Source organism: Syngnathus leptorhynchus, chromosome 16, assembly GCF_054491065.1.
Source record: "Syngnathus leptorhynchus isolate UIUO chromosome 16, UIUO_Slep, whole genome shotgun sequence".
Lineage (NCBI taxonomy): Eukaryota > Metazoa > Chordata > Actinopteri > Syngnathiformes > Syngnathidae > Syngnathus > Syngnathus leptorhynchus.
Window position 1 is genome coordinate 3,535,302 of NC_141210.1, and position 15,726 is coordinate 3,551,027.

General features: G+C 43.6%; 4 protein-coding genes and 1 non-coding gene across 7 annotated transcripts; 3 read left to right on the top strand and 2 right to left on the bottom strand.

Annotated features, from left to right (window-relative positions):
• The first annotated feature begins 14 nt into the window (after positions 1 to 14).
• ubfd1 (ubiquitin family domain containing 1) lies at positions 15 to 3,181 on the top strand. 2 transcript variants are annotated; one of them, XM_085933835.1, is made up of 7 exons: positions 15 to 153; positions 1,308 to 1,588; positions 1,664 to 1,872; positions 1,995 to 2,060; positions 2,140 to 2,245; positions 2,321 to 2,403; positions 2,723 to 3,181. In XM_085933835.1, exons 2-7 carry the CDS (start codon positions 1,318 to 1,320, stop codon positions 2,831 to 2,833), a joined length of 846 nt encoding a protein of 281 aa, XP_085789961.1. In that variant the 5' UTR covers positions 15 to 153; positions 1,308 to 1,317; the 3' UTR covers positions 2,834 to 3,181. The 2 variants fall into 2 exon arrangements, with proteins under 2 accessions (XP_085789961.1, XP_085789960.1); XM_085933834.1 differs by lacking the exon at positions 15 to 153 and adding an exon at positions 395 to 534 and having other exon boundaries at positions 1,304 to 1,588.
• On the bottom strand, positions 2,975 to 11,227 carry zc3h7a (zinc finger CCCH-type containing 7A). Of its 2 annotated transcripts, none has more exons than XM_085933832.1 (23): positions 11,058 to 11,227; positions 10,130 to 10,232; positions 9,982 to 10,021; positions 9,718 to 9,921; positions 9,122 to 9,280; positions 8,857 to 8,937; positions 8,694 to 8,747; positions 8,386 to 8,428; positions 7,969 to 8,297; positions 7,647 to 7,899; positions 7,523 to 7,551; positions 7,309 to 7,447; positions 7,065 to 7,223; positions 6,718 to 6,923; positions 6,547 to 6,647; positions 6,288 to 6,469; positions 6,127 to 6,200; positions 5,918 to 6,048; positions 5,733 to 5,838; positions 5,551 to 5,659; positions 5,331 to 5,464; positions 5,102 to 5,265; positions 2,975 to 5,015 (listed from the first exon to the last, which is right to left on the bottom strand). In XM_085933832.1, the coding sequence occupies exons 2-23, from the start codon at positions 10,198 to 10,200 to the stop codon at positions 4,826 to 4,828; spliced, it is 2,958 nt and encodes a 985-aa protein (XP_085789958.1). In that variant the 5' UTR covers positions 10,201 to 10,232; positions 11,058 to 11,227; the 3' UTR covers positions 2,975 to 4,825. The 2 variants fall into 2 exon arrangements, with proteins under 2 accessions (XP_085789958.1, XP_085789957.1); XM_085933831.1 differs by having other exon boundaries at positions 5,331 to 5,488.
• rmi2 (RecQ mediated genome instability 2) lies at positions 3,795 to 4,595 on the top strand. Its single transcript, XM_085933836.1, has 2 exons — positions 3,795 to 4,104; positions 4,248 to 4,595. The coding sequence occupies exons 1-2, from the start codon at positions 3,810 to 3,812 to the stop codon at positions 4,424 to 4,426; spliced, it is 474 nt and encodes a 157-aa protein (XP_085789962.1). The 5' UTR covers positions 3,795 to 3,809; the 3' UTR covers positions 4,427 to 4,595.
• Positions 11,228 to 11,811: 584 nt separating the features above from the next.
• Positions 11,812 to 14,865, top strand: pla2g10 (phospholipase A2 group X). Its single transcript, XM_085933837.1, has 4 exons — positions 11,812 to 12,026; positions 12,611 to 12,773; positions 13,157 to 13,263; positions 13,420 to 14,865. Exons 1-4 carry the CDS (start codon positions 11,990 to 11,992, stop codon positions 13,566 to 13,568), a joined length of 456 nt encoding a protein of 151 aa, XP_085789963.1. The 5' UTR covers positions 11,812 to 11,989; the 3' UTR covers positions 13,569 to 14,865.
• Positions 14,517 to 14,588, bottom strand: trnat-cgu (transfer RNA threonine (anticodon CGU)). Its single transcript has one exon. It is a non-coding gene; the product is annotated as a tRNA-Thr (tRNA).
• Positions 14,866 to 15,726: the final 861 nt, after the last annotated feature.

The following is a 15,726-nucleotide window of genomic DNA, read 5'->3' on the forward strand; positions in this document are numbered from 1 at the left end:
AATGTACACGAAGAAGAAAACTTGAACCAATAGGAATTCAGGAAAGTGCCACCTCTTGGAGTCAGGCTTCTCGGCCACAACAACCAAGAAGATCGACGAAGCGAGATATTTCCCAACGTTCTTTTCCGTCTTGGCAACATTCGCGAAAGGCAAGTTTCGAGCACACTTGAGACACTGCAAAGAAAATCAATTTTAATTCCACCCTAATTAAAAAAAAATCCAAAGCAGGACCTAATAAATATCTTCCAAATCAATTTCATTAAAAAATATTCCTTTGGGCACACGCGAGAAAATGAACTTGCAATGAAACTACACTGTGAAACATTGCAGTGAATATTTGTATATATTTGTATATATTATATCCCATGTTATTTAATTATGACGCACCATGAAAATATTTCCTGTTGAGATCCCAACAAAACAAACGGTAGCTCATCTGTAAACGTATATGGGAACTCTCTTGCTCTCTATACACTCTTGGGCTCGCTGAACGTTTCCACTGGTTGTACACAATCATCATGGCGACCCAGGATGGTAGGTATTGAGCAGAATATAGCAATATTTACTTCGTAACGATACAGGCATTTTTGTTCCTGCCGATGAATTAACGCACGCCGCTAATAGACGCGTTAGGGCCCAGAGCTGTTAAGGTTGTGTCTTTCGGTATTCACGTCTCCTCGTCCGAGTTTATCTTGACATGTTTCTTCAGCAGGTCAGTAGCTAGCTAAACGTCAGTCACTGCTAACTAGTGCAAAATGAGCCGCACACGCTGTAGTTTCACTTTGCATAATAGAGGGCCCAACGTAAGTGGACTCAAATGACAGTCTCGAAGTGGTCATAGTCAATAAGTTATCCGTTTAACATAAATGAAGACTCGTGGAAAAGTGCAAGATGCTGTGTCATACAGCGCTTGGAATCCAAAAGCGTGTTTTTTTTTTTGGTAGCCACTTGTTAAAATCAAATGTGAAGCCACGATTAAAAGCAAGATACACTCACAGCAATAAGAACAATATTTCTTTACGCCACATCATTGAAATTTTGTTCATTTAAATACATTGTATGTGACGTTTCATCTATTTACTGACTAAAGTAGCTTGAATGAACTGGTTCTGAAACTCCAGTTTGGAAACCATTAAGCACTGTTCTGGTATTCAGGGTTTGAATCTTGTGCCCCTCCTATATTACAAATGCAAGACTCCAAAATTTTGGAGACTTTAACGACATGCTCGCCACTGACCTAAAGTCTATTCACCAATAACAAGCACCATTGAAAATGGAATGACATTTTCCTCCTTAATGGCAGGAAGTCAAGTTACAATGCAAACGGATGCAAAGCCAAAGGAAGAAGAGGAAGACGCACCTCTGGTGGACACTACGGAGAAAGGCGATTCAGAACCGATGTCGGACGCGGGAAGTTCCGCCGCCGCTACTCAGGGCTCTTCAGGCATCAGCAACGGAGACGACGTCACCGAGGACGAGGGCGAGACTGTGGACTTGAAGATCATCTGGAATAAGATCAAATACGACTTGAAGATCGGGCTAGATAGTACCGGCACTAAACTAAAGGAGAAAATCCATTCGCTCACGGGTGACCATTTCTTCCTGCTCTTTTTCTACTATCATTCAACGAGCACAACACGATTTTTTTTTTCCTATTCATCAGGTCTTCCGCCGGCTATGCAGAAGGTGATGTACAAAGGCCTGGTGCCAGAGGACAAGACGCTACGGGAGATGAAGGTAACGAGCGGCGCCAAGATCATGGTGGTGGGCTCCACCATCAACGACGTGCTGGCCGTCAGCACGCCCAAAGAGGTCATGCAGCAGGAGGTCAAAGCCGAGGAGAACAAGAAGGAGCCGTTATGCAGGCAAAAGGTTCGACATGGACAGCGAGAGCGCTCACGTTAGTTTAAATAAATGGTTCAAGAACCAAAAGTATACATTTGGACATTTGAAATATGTGTGAACAAATATTTGATGATTTGCTCTTATTTCAGCAACACAGGAAAGTTCTTGATAAAGGTAAACCTGAGGATGTGATGCCGGCTATTAAAGGAACAAAAGTGAGTGTGCATGCTGTTCTGTTTTGTTTTTCCCTGTCATGGTGAAGTTTTTGAAAATCTTGGCCCTCCCCATCGGCAGGAGCGATTACCAACGGTGCCTTTATCCGGAATGTACAATAAGTCCGGAGGAAAAGTAAGACTCACATTCAAACTGGAGCAGGATCAGCTGTGGATCGGGACGAAAGGTGAAGCACACAAAAAGCTAATGGTGACACTTTGGTTTTTTTTTTTTGTTAAATGTTTTTGTTTTTTGTGTTCAGAGAGGACAGAGAAAGTCCCGATGGGCTCCATCAAAAATGTGGTTTCTGAGCCTATTGAAGAACACGAGGACTATCACATGATGGTAAGTGCTGCTTCATATTTAACGTTTTATGAGCTGCAGATGAGACGTATTTAAAGTTGTGTCAATGAAGAAGGGAGGGATACATACTCATATGATGCGGGCAAAAGTGAACATATTTTGCCTCTGGTACTTTAACGACACGTTTTGAGCTTACGTGAATGTCATGTTCGTTAGCATTAAGCTAAACGAGCTTTAGCGTTATGTGGTTTCTTTTAAAACGGGAATTCTCTTTGTTTTACGTTTAATTTGAACATCAACTTGCCATTTGCTGGGGGGGGAGGTGAAGACTTTCTATTAATATTTCTCATGTGTCACGCAGGCGTTCCAGCTGGGTCCGACAGAAGCCTCTCAGTATTGGGTCTACTGGGTACCCACACAATTCGTGGATGCAATTAAAGACACAGTCCTGGGGAAATGGCAGTATTTCTAATGTGCCTCTTAAAGTTTTGTTTTTGACAATGATGGACTGGGACAGAAGAGGAGGAAGTGGAGGAGTTGGGGAAAGAAGAGAGGCTGAGGAAACTTGCTGGCATCTTATCTGAAGGAACTTGACTGATGCCCACGGACTAAAATTGTCTTTTTTTTTTTTTTTTTTTTTTTTAAGTTTGAATATACGCTACAAGTGGTAGCGTTAACATTTCTCATCCCTCCCTCTTGTTGATCACTGATGGGCTTCAACAAATCCAAGGGGATAAAAACAACGAAACAATTGTACAGAAATTGCTAACACTTTTCTTCTGTTATTCTTAAAGAAATAAAAGTTATTTAATGAAATTAAGACGAAATGTGTTGATTTTTTTGCAGATTGCAAATCCAGCCATTTTTCAGGATGAATAGGTTAATACTTACAAAGTGCGGTCTTTAAAACTAATAGTTTAATTTAACAAGTACATTCAAGACAAAAATATGCAAAATTACATAAAGGGTGCCCCGATTGGATTACGAGGTTATGAACGCTGTTGTGCCAAAGTAGGTACAAATGGTGCAAATCTGGGAAATGGAGAACCTGTTCAAATTTGCTACACTTGCTAAAATCCCCCCCAAAAGACACAAAAGTAATCTGAGGTCCAGGGTTCACCGTTTTAAAATGGGAGGGGGGGGGGGGTTATATGCCAAAAGGGGCCGGTATGGTGTCGTCACTTCCGTTATCGGCTCAATTTTCAGATTAAACGGTTTTGAAAAGCTTTACTTTTTTACAAATCCACACTTTACAGTGAGATTATTGTTTAAAATTATCAAAATTTAATCCTCCAAAGAAATCAATCTACTTCTTTTGCTATTGTCGACGCTTATCGTGCTTTTAATTTGGGGGCTCAGAGGTAATGACGTATATTACGGAAGTCGTTGCTCACGCGGGGAAATGAAACGCTCAGTTCATGTTTACAAACGACATGTAATTTGACGTAATGGACAAACTTGACAATGCCGCTGGTGAGAGAAAACGCGCCCCGCCAGTGAAGGTCCTTTCCGGGCAGCTGAGGACGGCGACGGAGGTGCGGGGGATCTCCGGCGAGCCTGGGGCTGGCTGGGTCGTCAGGCTGGGCATGGATCGCTCCTTGCAGGTCTCGTTGGTATGGATGCAGGGTACCGTGCTGGAGGTGCAGCTGGCGCTCAACACCGTGCTCCTCATGGATGAAACTGGCACGTTTACAGTCCAGGGCGTCGGAAGCATTCCCAGAGGGAAACCGTGTTTATCGTCAGGTAATTATTCCCATGACCTGATTTTGATGATCAACTCATTAAAAAACTATGTAAGTACCTGATTCGATCCCGTGACATGCAAAACAAGCAGGATATGGTTCTACCTAAGAATAATAAGTTACCTCTTACACCCTTTGCTCAAGGTAAATATGTGATGGTGATGGGCGTCATCCAAGCCGTCTCCCCTGAGCCGCTGGTGCACGCCGTGAAGCTGGCGGACCTTTCTGAGCACGCCGTGGTGCACAGACAGATGTGGAAGCTGGAGGTGGAGGACCTGCAGCGCGTGCTGGTCGCAAGCGGACGTGCCACCTCTGACGGCTGAAAATAAAGAAGACTTCGCAGGCACCTTGATTATCAAATGAATGAACACAAACGTAAAATGTACTTTAAAAAAACAAAAGGAGCTTTATTTGATGGAAAGCTTCAAAGATAACTGTGACCTTTGAATGCCAATGAATTAAAATCAACTGTCAAACCTGTGTGTTAAAGTGTCAAAAAGAAAGGCTTTACGGCGTGCTACTATCATCACCCTCTTCACACGAGCGGTGCGTAGCAAAACTCGATTAACGCTTTCATTTGTTCGATTGGCGATAGTCTTCAAAGCGGTCCGGCGACGCTTGAAAATAATACCGCGATCCATCCTGGCTGACTTCCCCGGACGCCTTAGAGATGGCCTCGAGTTGAGAGTATACTGCTTGTCTTCACGTAATCTTCATGCCATTTACTTGATGTCCTTAAGAAGAAAACTATATTTGCCAAAATCATTATCATTGGGTGCTATAAGGTGGTCTTTTCTAGCTTTGGCTAATTTCATCAAAAGCACTTCCCGTCGCTCCATCCACTCCCGCAGCTCCTGCTCGCCGTGGGCTAGCTTGCACGCCTCGTCCTCTGTGCACGTCCCGATGTTGAACCTGTCCCGACACACCGCCGCGCCGTCAGTTCGCCGAAACGTGTCGGGGCGTCCCCAAAAGTCGGATCGTCCCCTAGCGCAGCTTACCTCTCGCAGACTTTGAAAGTCCCGGTGGGAAATCGGTACTGCCAGCAGTTGTGGTCGTCCTCTGAGGTGAAGACTCGCTCTTTATGTTTTTCCGAGGTGATGTGCTGCTGCCACTGCTTCTCGCTGTTGCAGTTCTTACCGCACAACCAGCAGTGGTTGCCGGCCTGCAAAGAGAGCGCGCAGGTGCCTCGCTTAGTCGTCCTCGTCATTTACAATTTCCCAGACTCACCACTTCTTCCATATAATCTGTGGGCATTTGGATGGGCTTGCCGTTCTCCCTCACGGAGATGTTGGCCGTCTCCTCTGCCCAGTCGGCCTTCTGAGACTGAAGCCACTTGTCGTAAAGCTGATCGGCATCTGCGACTGGGTGAGCGCGAGACACTTTCGCTATTGAGGCGTCGGGTCAGCCCGTTACAATTCTGCAGGAAAGGAGGGGGGGGGGGACTCACTGTTGTTTTCCTTCATGAAGGTCCAAAGATCTCGCTCCTCCGTGCCGTGAGCGAACGTGCAATTGCCCACATATTGACACTTCTTGCCGGATGCCACATGCATGCAAATCTGAGAAAAAAAGCAGATAAAATTATTTTTTTTATCCATATATATTAAGATCTCATTATTGTTTAATGTGTACCTCAAACTGAGCCGGGATTGGCTTTTTGGTGGGAAGGGCTCGAACCGTGGTCCATTTTTTTCTTTCATTGGAGCTTATAAGCACCACACGTTTGTCTTTAGCCCACCTGTATTTAAAAAAAAAAAAAAAAAGTTACTGAGCACCAGGCAATGGTCCTGCCACCTCCCCCCCACACCTCAACTTACGTGTGCCTCGCCTTGGCTGAGCAATATTTTTTATTCTTGTCTGCTTCGCTTAGTTGCCCGTTTCTCCAACACTGGCTACAAACAAACATCATCTTCAAATTTGGAGGCCCGAACCTTTTTTGTCCTGAAAACTGATGGCAGAAAGGAAACATTCAAAGTCTTTCTTTGAACGACAGAAGTCGAATCAACGTGAGAACGTTAAGTGTTACCCGTCCGCCCTGCCGTGCAATATTGGCGTTCCAATACGCGGTGGCCTCTTCAACAATACTTTCATGACTGATGCCTGTGTGATGCATACAGCTTTTATCACACCTAATTACTTGTACTTTTTTTTTTTTTTTTTATAATATGAATAGAAGAAGAATCTTACGTCGTTGGTGCTGCAGCATCCAAACCTTGAGCTCGATGAGGCTGTGAGCGTAGAAGCATTCGTCCTCCCTCACGCAGCCGTAACGCACTTCGTGCCGACACAAGTCTAGCTGGCCGTGGGGATTCAGCATTCGGATTTTGGAATATCGCACTGTGCTGTCCTTCAAGATGTGCACCAGGCACCTGGCGGGAAAACGGAGCGAGTCAATGACGCAGATTCGTTTTTGCTGTGGATGAAGAGCGCCCGCCGAGTACTTTACTTGTGTTTTTCAAAGTCGTGCTTGGTTACTGGGTGGGAGCAAAGCGCCGGGTTATCTTTGCTGGTTTTGCTGATGATTCGAGGTTTGTGATCAAAACACACCTGAAGACAAAACTTTGCGTTGGGTTTCTTTTCAAACTGCGCCGCATTGAAGGTGACGGCGTCTACTCACTCCGCACAAAAAGACAAATATTTCCGGGTGTTCTTGTAAAATCTTGACCACCGTCAGCATCATGCTGGAGCTGGGCCCGAAAGGGTCGAAGAGATTTTCCCGTGATATAAGACCTATCCGCTCCAGCGTCCAAACATCAATTTCCTCCTGACAGTACGCAAACGTGCAGTGACCCGGATAGACACAATCGGTTCCGGCAGCCACCTCTGGAAGGAGAGGGGGGGGGACAAAAGTGTCAAAAATACTGTTGGAAGCAAAATTGCTTCAACTCATTTCAACAAGTCATGTGAAAACCTAACGTGATTATTTACTTGCTGAAACAAATCAAATCAAAGAAGCAATTGTACCTTTGCAAATGTAATAAGGTCCGACATATTGCGTTTTGGTCGGTCGGGGTCGAATGAGCTTCCATTTTTTATCAAGGGAATGTTTGAGTCTGCCCAGTAGAACGTCCTTTTTACATTTGTGCTCGTCGGTATGGAGCGTGTAATCCAACACGCCGCTTCCTGTGAAGGGGGGGGGGGGAAGCACATTCCACATCAGATGGCTATCGTGATTCCTCTCAGCATACCACGAGAACGCGCTCCTCACCTGTTCTGATGTAGCAGAGGGAACACGCCTGTTTGAACTCGTGCGTTTCGGCTAACGGGTTCTTGGCGAGGCCGACTGAAGCGCCCTTCACCTCGGGCATGCCCACGGCCATTCCCGTCGGAGCTTCGCTGTTGCTCAGCTGTGTGCGACATAACGTTGAAAGTGAAAACGTCGGAACTGTTGCGGCGTCATACGAGCGGCCGATAACAATTACCTGTGGCATGAAGGTATTTGAAGAATAATCTGAAAATGAAAAAAACTGTATGAAATGACGTCCTATTTTTGGATAAAGGGGTGGAAATAACTTTTTCTTGAACCAATTCATCTTTAAATCATACCTGTTTTAAGCTCCGATAAGGAAAGGCTATCCAGTGTGTTAAGGGGCTGCGGCAAGGTCCCAAAAGTGTCCATCCCAAAATAGGTGCTTGAACCTGACTGGTGGTAAAGCGGCGGTAGATTGACAGTGCATTGCTGGGCGCTGGCGAGGAAAGGGTTCATATGAGGCCGCATAAGGAAAGGAGGATTCGATATGGAGTTGGCCGAGGGCATGGTGGCTGGCAAAGGAAGAGGGCGCTTGATCGTGGGCATGCCCTGAGGGGACAGAGACAAATGAGTCACCGACCAAACTCCGAGTGGGCGGAGTCCTTTCGGCGCACTAACCATAGACATCTCCGGGCCCGCCTGGTCGAGCAGGTCGTCAAGGTCGTTACCAATGATGTCCTGCTCTAAGTCTTGGCTGGTCTCCAGTAGCGTATGAGGTGGATTTTTCTGAGAGCCGTTCATGAAGATGTTGACGGCGAGGGGCGCGGACGAGGCCGAAGACACGGGAAGGGATAACGACTCAAAGCCCGGAGGCTCTGACACAGTCTTCGATGGGATGCCGCCGGGGAGCCGGTGCTCATCTACTGTTGTGTTGCCGTTTAGCAGCGGAGTTTGGACCGGTGCGGCCACCGCAACGCAGCTGCTGACTGGTAACAACTCTGGTACTTCTATAAAAAAAAAATAATAATAAAAAATGAGGAAAAAGAATCACTTTTTTTTTTTTCTGTCAAATGTTGTGGTCATTTGAACACTTACCAATTTCTATTTCTATTTCTTCAACTGAAGAGTTGTGGGACGCCTGAACAAGTGGAGATAAAAATCCATGAAAGGTTGCATTTGTTGGGAAGACAGACAGTCCAATGTGGACGGTATATAAATCGACAATAGCCACTGAAGCTAACTCATGTTGGAATATTGCCCAAAACAAAATGCTACAGGTCATTTTTTGGGGGGGGGGTGGGGGAGGGCAATCAACTAAAAACATAAAAGTGTCAATCTCTAGCCATACATAGAACTTCAACATATGAAACTTTGACATGTATTGTGCACTTTAGACTTCTTACCTGGTCACAAGCGGCGTCCTGATGATTCGATCCCCGCAATACATTCAAAGCCGGCTGTGAAACAAAAAGAAAATAAAAGTGGAACCGGCGCTCAACAGCTGAGTTCAAACTCGAGCATTGAAAACAACCGTGAGGGCAACTCGGGAGGTCAGGCCACACTTACCTTCGTCCTGACGTACGCTTTACGAATTTTCAGTCCTAACATTTTGGCGAGGTCCTGAGTCAGTAGTGTGACACTGGGATCCTGACAAGAGAAAATACATTTTGATCCAAGAGCCGTAGCAGTGCCTCTTGCTTTTAATCGTTTGCTTGGCTAAATTGTTTATAAAAAAAAAAAAAATAAATTAAAAAAAAAAAAACATCCCAAGATTAGAACCCGTATTGTTGAGATTGCTCATTTATTGCAATTTATTCAGCGTGAAACTTACCTGAGGCACAGCTAGCGAGCACTTGGCCACTGCGTCGTAGGCCTCTTGATGCCTTCCCACCTCCTTTAGTGACTTGGCCTTTCTGTACAGCGCTTTATAGTTGCCCTTGTTCAGCTGCAGGGCCTTTTCACAGTCTTCCAGCGCGAGATCGTACAGTCCCTGCAAAAGAGATATTGTGGTCAAAGAGAAGTAGACTGACGATAAACACACAGATAAGAGAGTGCTTTTACTACCACTTTGCAATTCATGAAGAGGAACACGTTGTTCTTTCGAGGGGGGGGGGAAAAAAAACAAAGTTGTCTCCAAATGGCATCATTCCGCGGGATTTAACACGCCGGATTCAAAAAAAGGGCTCACTTCCCGAACATGAGGTGTTTTCAGTGACGATTTCATCACGAGAAAGTGTGAAATCTTAGTACAAAGAGAGGCTGTTGGCCAAGACTCGCTATGCTCCCCTCCCCCTTTACACCGTCACCTCCATTTTAAAGGTAAAATAAAGCAAAAATTGATTTCCATTTTAATCATTTCCCTGAAGTGCTTCCAATTAAGTCACGAACGCCTACTGGGGAGTTTCCAGACGGACAAAGCGAACTTACCGGATTCATGTTTAGGCACGCGGCGGCTCGATTTGCATAAAGCTTTTCCAATAAACCCGTTGTCACGGTGACTGCCTCCGACTCGCCATAAGCGGCTACATCCAAAGCTTCTGTGTACATCTCGATGGCTTTCGTCCAGTCGCCTTCTTTAAACACATCGTTGCCTTCACCGAAAAGATTCTGAACAAGATCTTTAATGAACACCTGGAAAGACAGAGAATTTTAATACATATTCAGGTTTGATAACATAGATTTATATCTTACTTCATAATGATCTTGACTTCCAGGATAGGGTAGTGGTGATCTGCAAGCAAAAGATTGTTATGATGACATTTATACTGATTTTTACCACAAATTTCCATCTTTAGACAGCGTTCAGCACCAAATGGGAACGTTGGCTGTTGACACTTACTGGATAAACTGTAGTCCTTTTTGAATCTGCTGCCAACGACTCTTTCTGTCAAGCGGATCCAATCCAGACATGACTAGGTGCTCTTGTTGTTGGATGTCAGTCTCTGGGAAATAACACAAATTGATAGAGTGCGCTAGCATAGATCCTCCATTATGATTCAGCACAAAGGCTTAGTGATTGACACATATGAGATTTTTCCCTTTCGTTCTGTGTTCATTACTTCCGGATTTCAAATTACGTCACGCGCGTCATGCAGAACTGTGAAATATTCATGACGTGTTGGTCACAAATCAAAAGTTCAGTAAAGTACAGTCACGGCACCGCGTGAATCGGCGACATTTTTTCCATTAACCGATTAATGTTTGGGTAAAATTCATGTCAGTTAGTGAGGGTGGAAAGACAGTGATCGGGACAGGTCTGTCTCATGATAAGGTATCACCTTATATTTTGTTCGGGGAAGACATTTCGGAGTAACAAACCGTCAGCGGGGTTGTTCTCCACGCCATCAGACTAACGTTTGGTCCGAGCCACTATTTGTTTCATTCGGTGCGTTGGGGAAGCCACACCGCGGCTCATAAGCGGACGTGTCCGATGATGGACGCATGACATTGGCGCACGTGTGGTACCCCCACCACCGCTGTATATTTGTGGTTAGCAGTTGTGCTCTCATGGCACAATGTTGCACTACAATTAGGAATCTTGATTGGGAAACGCACGCGTTTACTAACCCAGACGTAACTACCATCTTGGTGCTTGCTACCTGGCGTAGATTTAGACTGGACGCCGAGAAAACATAGACATGCCCCAAGTTGAACTATTTTCTCCAACGCAGACAATAGCGACTTCTTCCATCATTCATTTTCTTTCCTTTTTTGGGGGTTCGGCAAACATCCCAAACTGTTTATCCCTAGCAACAGTGTACACTTACTTGAATGAATATATCAGCAAAACAATCCTCAAATCCAGCAACATCCGAGAAGGAAAAAGCAAAGATTCGATTCCGCTGGGGGAAAGAAATGTTTACAAAATAGGCTAAATGTGCAGCACTACTAAAGGGCCGCCTTTAGCTCGTTCTTCTTCGTTACTGAATAAACAACAAGTGCGTTCAATTTTGGCAAAATACTGACCCCTACGGCGAATAGGCGAAGTACGAGTTCTAGTACGAGTACTCGTCAAAAGTTTTGAAATGGGCCATATTTTCCGATGATTTTTTTTCTCTTAAATATAATAAATCAGTTTATTTCTATTTTAAAGCTGAGTTTATGATTTCACGTCTTAAAGTGGTTACATTATTTCTAGTCGTACGCATACTGTACATGGCGATAATACTGACTGTAGAACAGATAGACCTTCAGAAGTGGCAAAGATATACACAGGACAAAATGTATTTATTATTTGTACCCTTAAAACAAAAGATAATTTAAAAACAAATAATCTGATACCACAACGTCAGAGAAAGAAAGGAAAGAAAAGAAAGCTGCTTATCTCGCTATGAGGAATTATCACGAGTCCTGATATTAGAACATTACAAATGATGATGGGTTGTTCTGTTCCTGTGTGACAGAGATGAATATGTATTCTTTAAAAAAATAAATAACGATGAATTACGACTAAGTCAATAATTGTAGTTTCATTTATGGTATCAAAGTAGACAAAGAAAATATAATAAGCAGTCATGCCAATTTGACCAGTTTGACTGGATTGACTTAGCTGGCCAATGAGGATGCTGAGGAGATTATTCAGACAGCTAAAAAAAGATCAACCCTCAACGCTGCACACACACACACGCACGCACGCACACACACACGCACTGGGCGGAGGTGTGCAGTGCGTAGCTCAGCAGCCTGCCTACCGCATGCCATGACTGCCTTTCACCATGCACTTTTGCTCTTTGCAGGTAAGTTTAATTCAAGTCGAGGAAAACTAGAGCCGGTTTTAAATCTTAAGACTAGTCAGCCTGAATTGGGAGAACTGAAATTCCTCTGAATGCTTTTTTTTTTTTTTGAATGTGTGCTAACTCCTTTCAGATTAAAACGATTTTGAACAAAGTCTCAAAATAATTCCATGAAAAATGTCGATCAAGTGAGCTAATCGGACACATGAATTATCATGGTTATTTTCTACTTTGAGAAAATGGAGTGAGTTTCCTGGCGTGTGTGGATTGGCTTTTGGTTTTGGAAATGGCTTTTCAAAAACACCAAAATGACAACCCAGCCGTGACTGAAATCCTATTGAGGGGAGTGTCTAAAAAAAACAATAACCTCTGAAACGATCAAACTTTGAAATCTTTATGTATTAACAGAAATATAGCATATATGAGCAGTTGAGTATGTGTAAAGTGAACTCAGGGTTCTCTTTGTTGACAAAAAATGTCTATTATGTTTGTGCTACCGGTCATTTGCAAACAGTTCTTTAAAGTCTACTTGGAAATGGTGTCATAAAGTGTCAACCTGAGCTCTTCCTCTGCCATGTCGGCTTCAGCGGCCTCTGCGTCGGCGCTCCCATCCCAGCGACCTAAAAGAGGTTTGCTGGAGCTAGCGGGAATCATCACTTGCAGTACGGGGAGATCACCTTTGGCTTACGTCTCGTATGGGTGCTACTGCGGACTCGGGGGCAACGGCTGGCCGCGAGACCGAGCCGACTGGTGAGTGTTTTTTTTTGTTTTGCCACACAATTTCAAGGCTGGTTTAAACGCTTGCCGTAAATATGGCCTCGGGTAAACCATATTATAGTTCTAAAAAATCCCAGTTGACACCCTATCTATGACCCACGTATACATTATGTGGCGCCCAGGGTGTGAATTAGCACCTTTGAATCTCCAAGTTCCCAATTCCACAGCCAGATCTTAATTGCCTCCATCTTTTCGTGCTTTCTAACCTCAAATCTTCAAACTAACCACGCTTGTGGCCACGCCCCCCCCCCTTTAAAATAACGTGTCATTCCACCCAGCACTTTGGGACCCTGCCTACAGCCTAAATTCGGCTGAACCCTCACATACGATAAAGAAAATATTCGTTTTGGCCACAGGTGCTGCCACAAGCATGACTGCTGCTATGGCAACGCCGAGCGTCAAGGCTGCAGTACCAAAACAGACCGCTACGATTGGACATGTGACGACAAGACAGCTGATTGTGGTATTGTTTCTTCTTGAGCAATAATTGATCACCTACCTTCAAACACACCTTTTAAGTATTCATCTAAAGGTGTGTCTGAAAAAAGCTGACAATTGAAATTTACGTGAAAAGATGCCTTGTTCTGTATAATTGGTCCTCATGTGTCATCCTTTGCAGATGATTTGACGGACGAATGTGAGAAGATTTTGTGTAAGTGTGACCGAGACGCTGCCAAGTGCCTGAAAAAGTCACCATACAACAGGAAATACGCCCTGTGGCCAAATTGGTGGTGTGGCCCTCACAATCCGATGTGTTCCATTTATTGATTTAAATCAAAATTTATAACGATGGAAGTAAATGTGACCACCAATTAACATATTCCTACAACAGTGGTAATCGTAAAAATGGTCTTTTGGTTATTTGAGAACAGTGAGCAACTCGGGAGTTTCTATTTACATTTTTTTTTAAAGTCTTACATCACAGGGTGGTGTTTTCTACTGAATCACGCATCAAGCCTTAACTTTAATGTTTATGAAGGATAGTGAATGGAAAATGAACTTCTTTCGTGTTCATTGGCCATCCTGTTTGTTTTTTTCTTTTGGAAATTAAAAACAAGAAAACTACGTCAAGTTTCCACAAAGTTTGAGTGGGAGTCGAGTCTATGAAAAACACTTGGGATGTAAATATAAAACGAATGGAAAACATCAAGTCGACGTTAACTGAGCGTGCCTTGTGCTGCAGCGTGATGATTCATTTTTACGCTACTGCGCAAATGAGTTAATTTCGCGCTAGTGATAAAATCAAAATATCACCGGCAACAATTATATAACTATAAAGAAACAACTTTTTATAGGTCGTGACTAGAAAACAAACGATAAAATTATGTAAAGCGGTAACAGAGCCTTCCGTTCGTAATTAAGAAATGTAAAGCGAGCACGTCTTGTATTGTGATTTAAGCGAACTACCCAAAAGTGCCACGAGATGGCGCCCTATTCTTACCAATATAAACTGTAGTAGTGACGCCAAGCAGTTTCATAATTACAGTTTGAACAATGAGTGGTAAGTCACCGAGTACACAGCCACTTATCTCTCTCACTGTATGACAGACATATAAACATCTGAAGTGTTTAATTTAGGTAAATCCAGCACTTGGACATTGGCGTCTTAAAGACGCTACATCCAGGAAATCACAATTGCGTAAGATGCCAATGATTTACAACTTCTTGCGATAATTCTAAAACTGGCTCCTTGTAATACATAGCACTTTGTGTAAAAGGCACGGACGGGGTTCGAACCCGCGATCTTCGGTTTACGAGACCGACGCCTTACCACTTGGCCACCGCGCCTGCGCCAACTCGCTCACAATTAGCGTTTATAATGCAAGCACTCTTGCAAGAACCACGAGATTTAAAAATCGATGATACCCGTTCACATACATATATTTGTCAATCAACAGCATTTATAAACAACTATGCTTGAATGACGTGTATAATAAACATAATTGACATTTTTTGTTCAAATGTTATGTACAGTAAATTTTAATTGAAACACAAACTTAGTTTATTTTTCATTTAAAGGAAAAAAAATTCAACTGCATGATGTTATACTGTCATACAATTGTCTTGCAATACATTAAATATTTTTATTTCAAGAAAAAAACCTTGGTCTTGTTTCATTTTTGGATATTGACTCCTATGGTGCTGTACATTAATATTAGTCTTGACAGGGTCACAAAACTAAAACTACAGTGCCTATTCTTTTGGGTGTAAAAAGTTTAAGGACAACTGAATAAATAAAATAAAGTTGAAGGTTTTAAAATATGAGACATTCACTTCAGTGGCACGACTTCGCAGCTGAAATTTGGGTTTTGTTTGTGATTTGCACGTTGACAACTTTAAGTTAACTGGCTTGCCAACAAAAAGCTTTCAAAAAAAATGGATAACAAAAGCTGCAAACAAGTGACGGTGGCAGGAAAAGGTCAACAAATTGAAACGCAACAGAAAGTCTGATTGAAAGTACAAGCAAACCAATATTGTACGGGATATCCCGAAGTTGCCAAACGAGCAACGGATAGTTGCAAACCAGTGGCGGCTAGGCGCAAGTGCGACTCGTGTCCAGTCTGGACGTGACGGAGTGAAAGACAAAGTGAAAGTCAAACCTATTTCAGTGGCAGAAAACAATACGAGTCATTGTGAATGGGCTTGGCTTGATGTGACCCTGACCAGAACCGGACGTGCCGGTGTGAAATCCAAGTGAAGGATAAGCAGCTGATAATAAAGCAACAAAAGGGCATCACCCCTCACGTCACTTCAAATGCCCCCTCCCAATCTGTCTCATTTTCATTTCACTAATTATGAGAAGTCTTCTCAACCGACGACAAATATGCATTCAGGGACAACCGTGTAGAACCTTAAGGACTACAGACTTGGAGAGCCCAAACTCTTCTGTGGACTCTCCCAGTCACTCCACAGGACAAGAGCCAAT

What these genes read in the sequence shown, in the direction of transcription:
- ubfd1 (XM_085933834.1), top strand. An exon ending in GCTGTGGATCGGGACGAAAG is followed by an intron (nt 2,246 to 2,320) that starts GTGAAGCACACA and finishes TTTTGTGTTCAG; the next exon opens with AGAGGACAGAGAAAGTCCCG. An exon ending in ACGAGGACTATCACATGATG is followed by an intron (nt 2,404 to 2,722) that starts GTAAGTGCTGCT and finishes TGTGTCACGCAG; the next exon opens with GCGTTCCAGCTGGGTCCGAC.
- rmi2 (XM_085933836.1), top strand. Translation starts at nt 3,810, where the DNA reads ATGGACAAACTTGACAATGCCGCTGGTGAGAGAAAACGCGCCCCGCCA. An exon ending in GAAACCGTGTTTATCGTCAG is followed by an intron (nt 4,105 to 4,247) that starts GTAATTATTCCC and finishes CCTTTGCTCAAG; the next exon opens with GTAAATATGTGATGGTGATG.
- zc3h7a (XM_085933831.1), bottom strand. Translation starts at nt 10,200, where the DNA reads ATGTCTGGATTGGATCCGCTTGACAGAAAGAGTCGTTGGCAGCAGATT. An exon ending in GATGCTGCAGCACCAACGAC is followed by an intron (nt 6,201 to 6,287) that starts GTAAGATTCTTC and finishes TGCATCACACAG; the next exon opens with GCATCAGTCATGAAAGTATT. An exon ending in CTTCATGAAGGAAAACAACA is followed by an intron (nt 5,489 to 5,550) that starts GTGAGTCCCCCC and finishes ACGCCTCAATAG; the next exon opens with CGAAAGTGTCTCGCGCTCAC.
- pla2g10 (XM_085933837.1), top strand. Translation starts at nt 11,990, where the DNA reads ATGACTGCCTTTCACCATGCACTTTTGCTCTTTGCAG. An exon ending in TGCACTTTTGCTCTTTGCAG is followed by an intron (nt 12,027 to 12,610) that starts GTAAGTTTAATT and finishes TGTCGGCTTCAG; the next exon opens with CGGCCTCTGCGTCGGCGCTC. An exon ending in CCGCGAGACCGAGCCGACTG is followed by an intron (nt 12,774 to 13,156) that starts GTGAGTGTTTTT and finishes TTTTGGCCACAG; the next exon opens with GTGCTGCCACAAGCATGACT.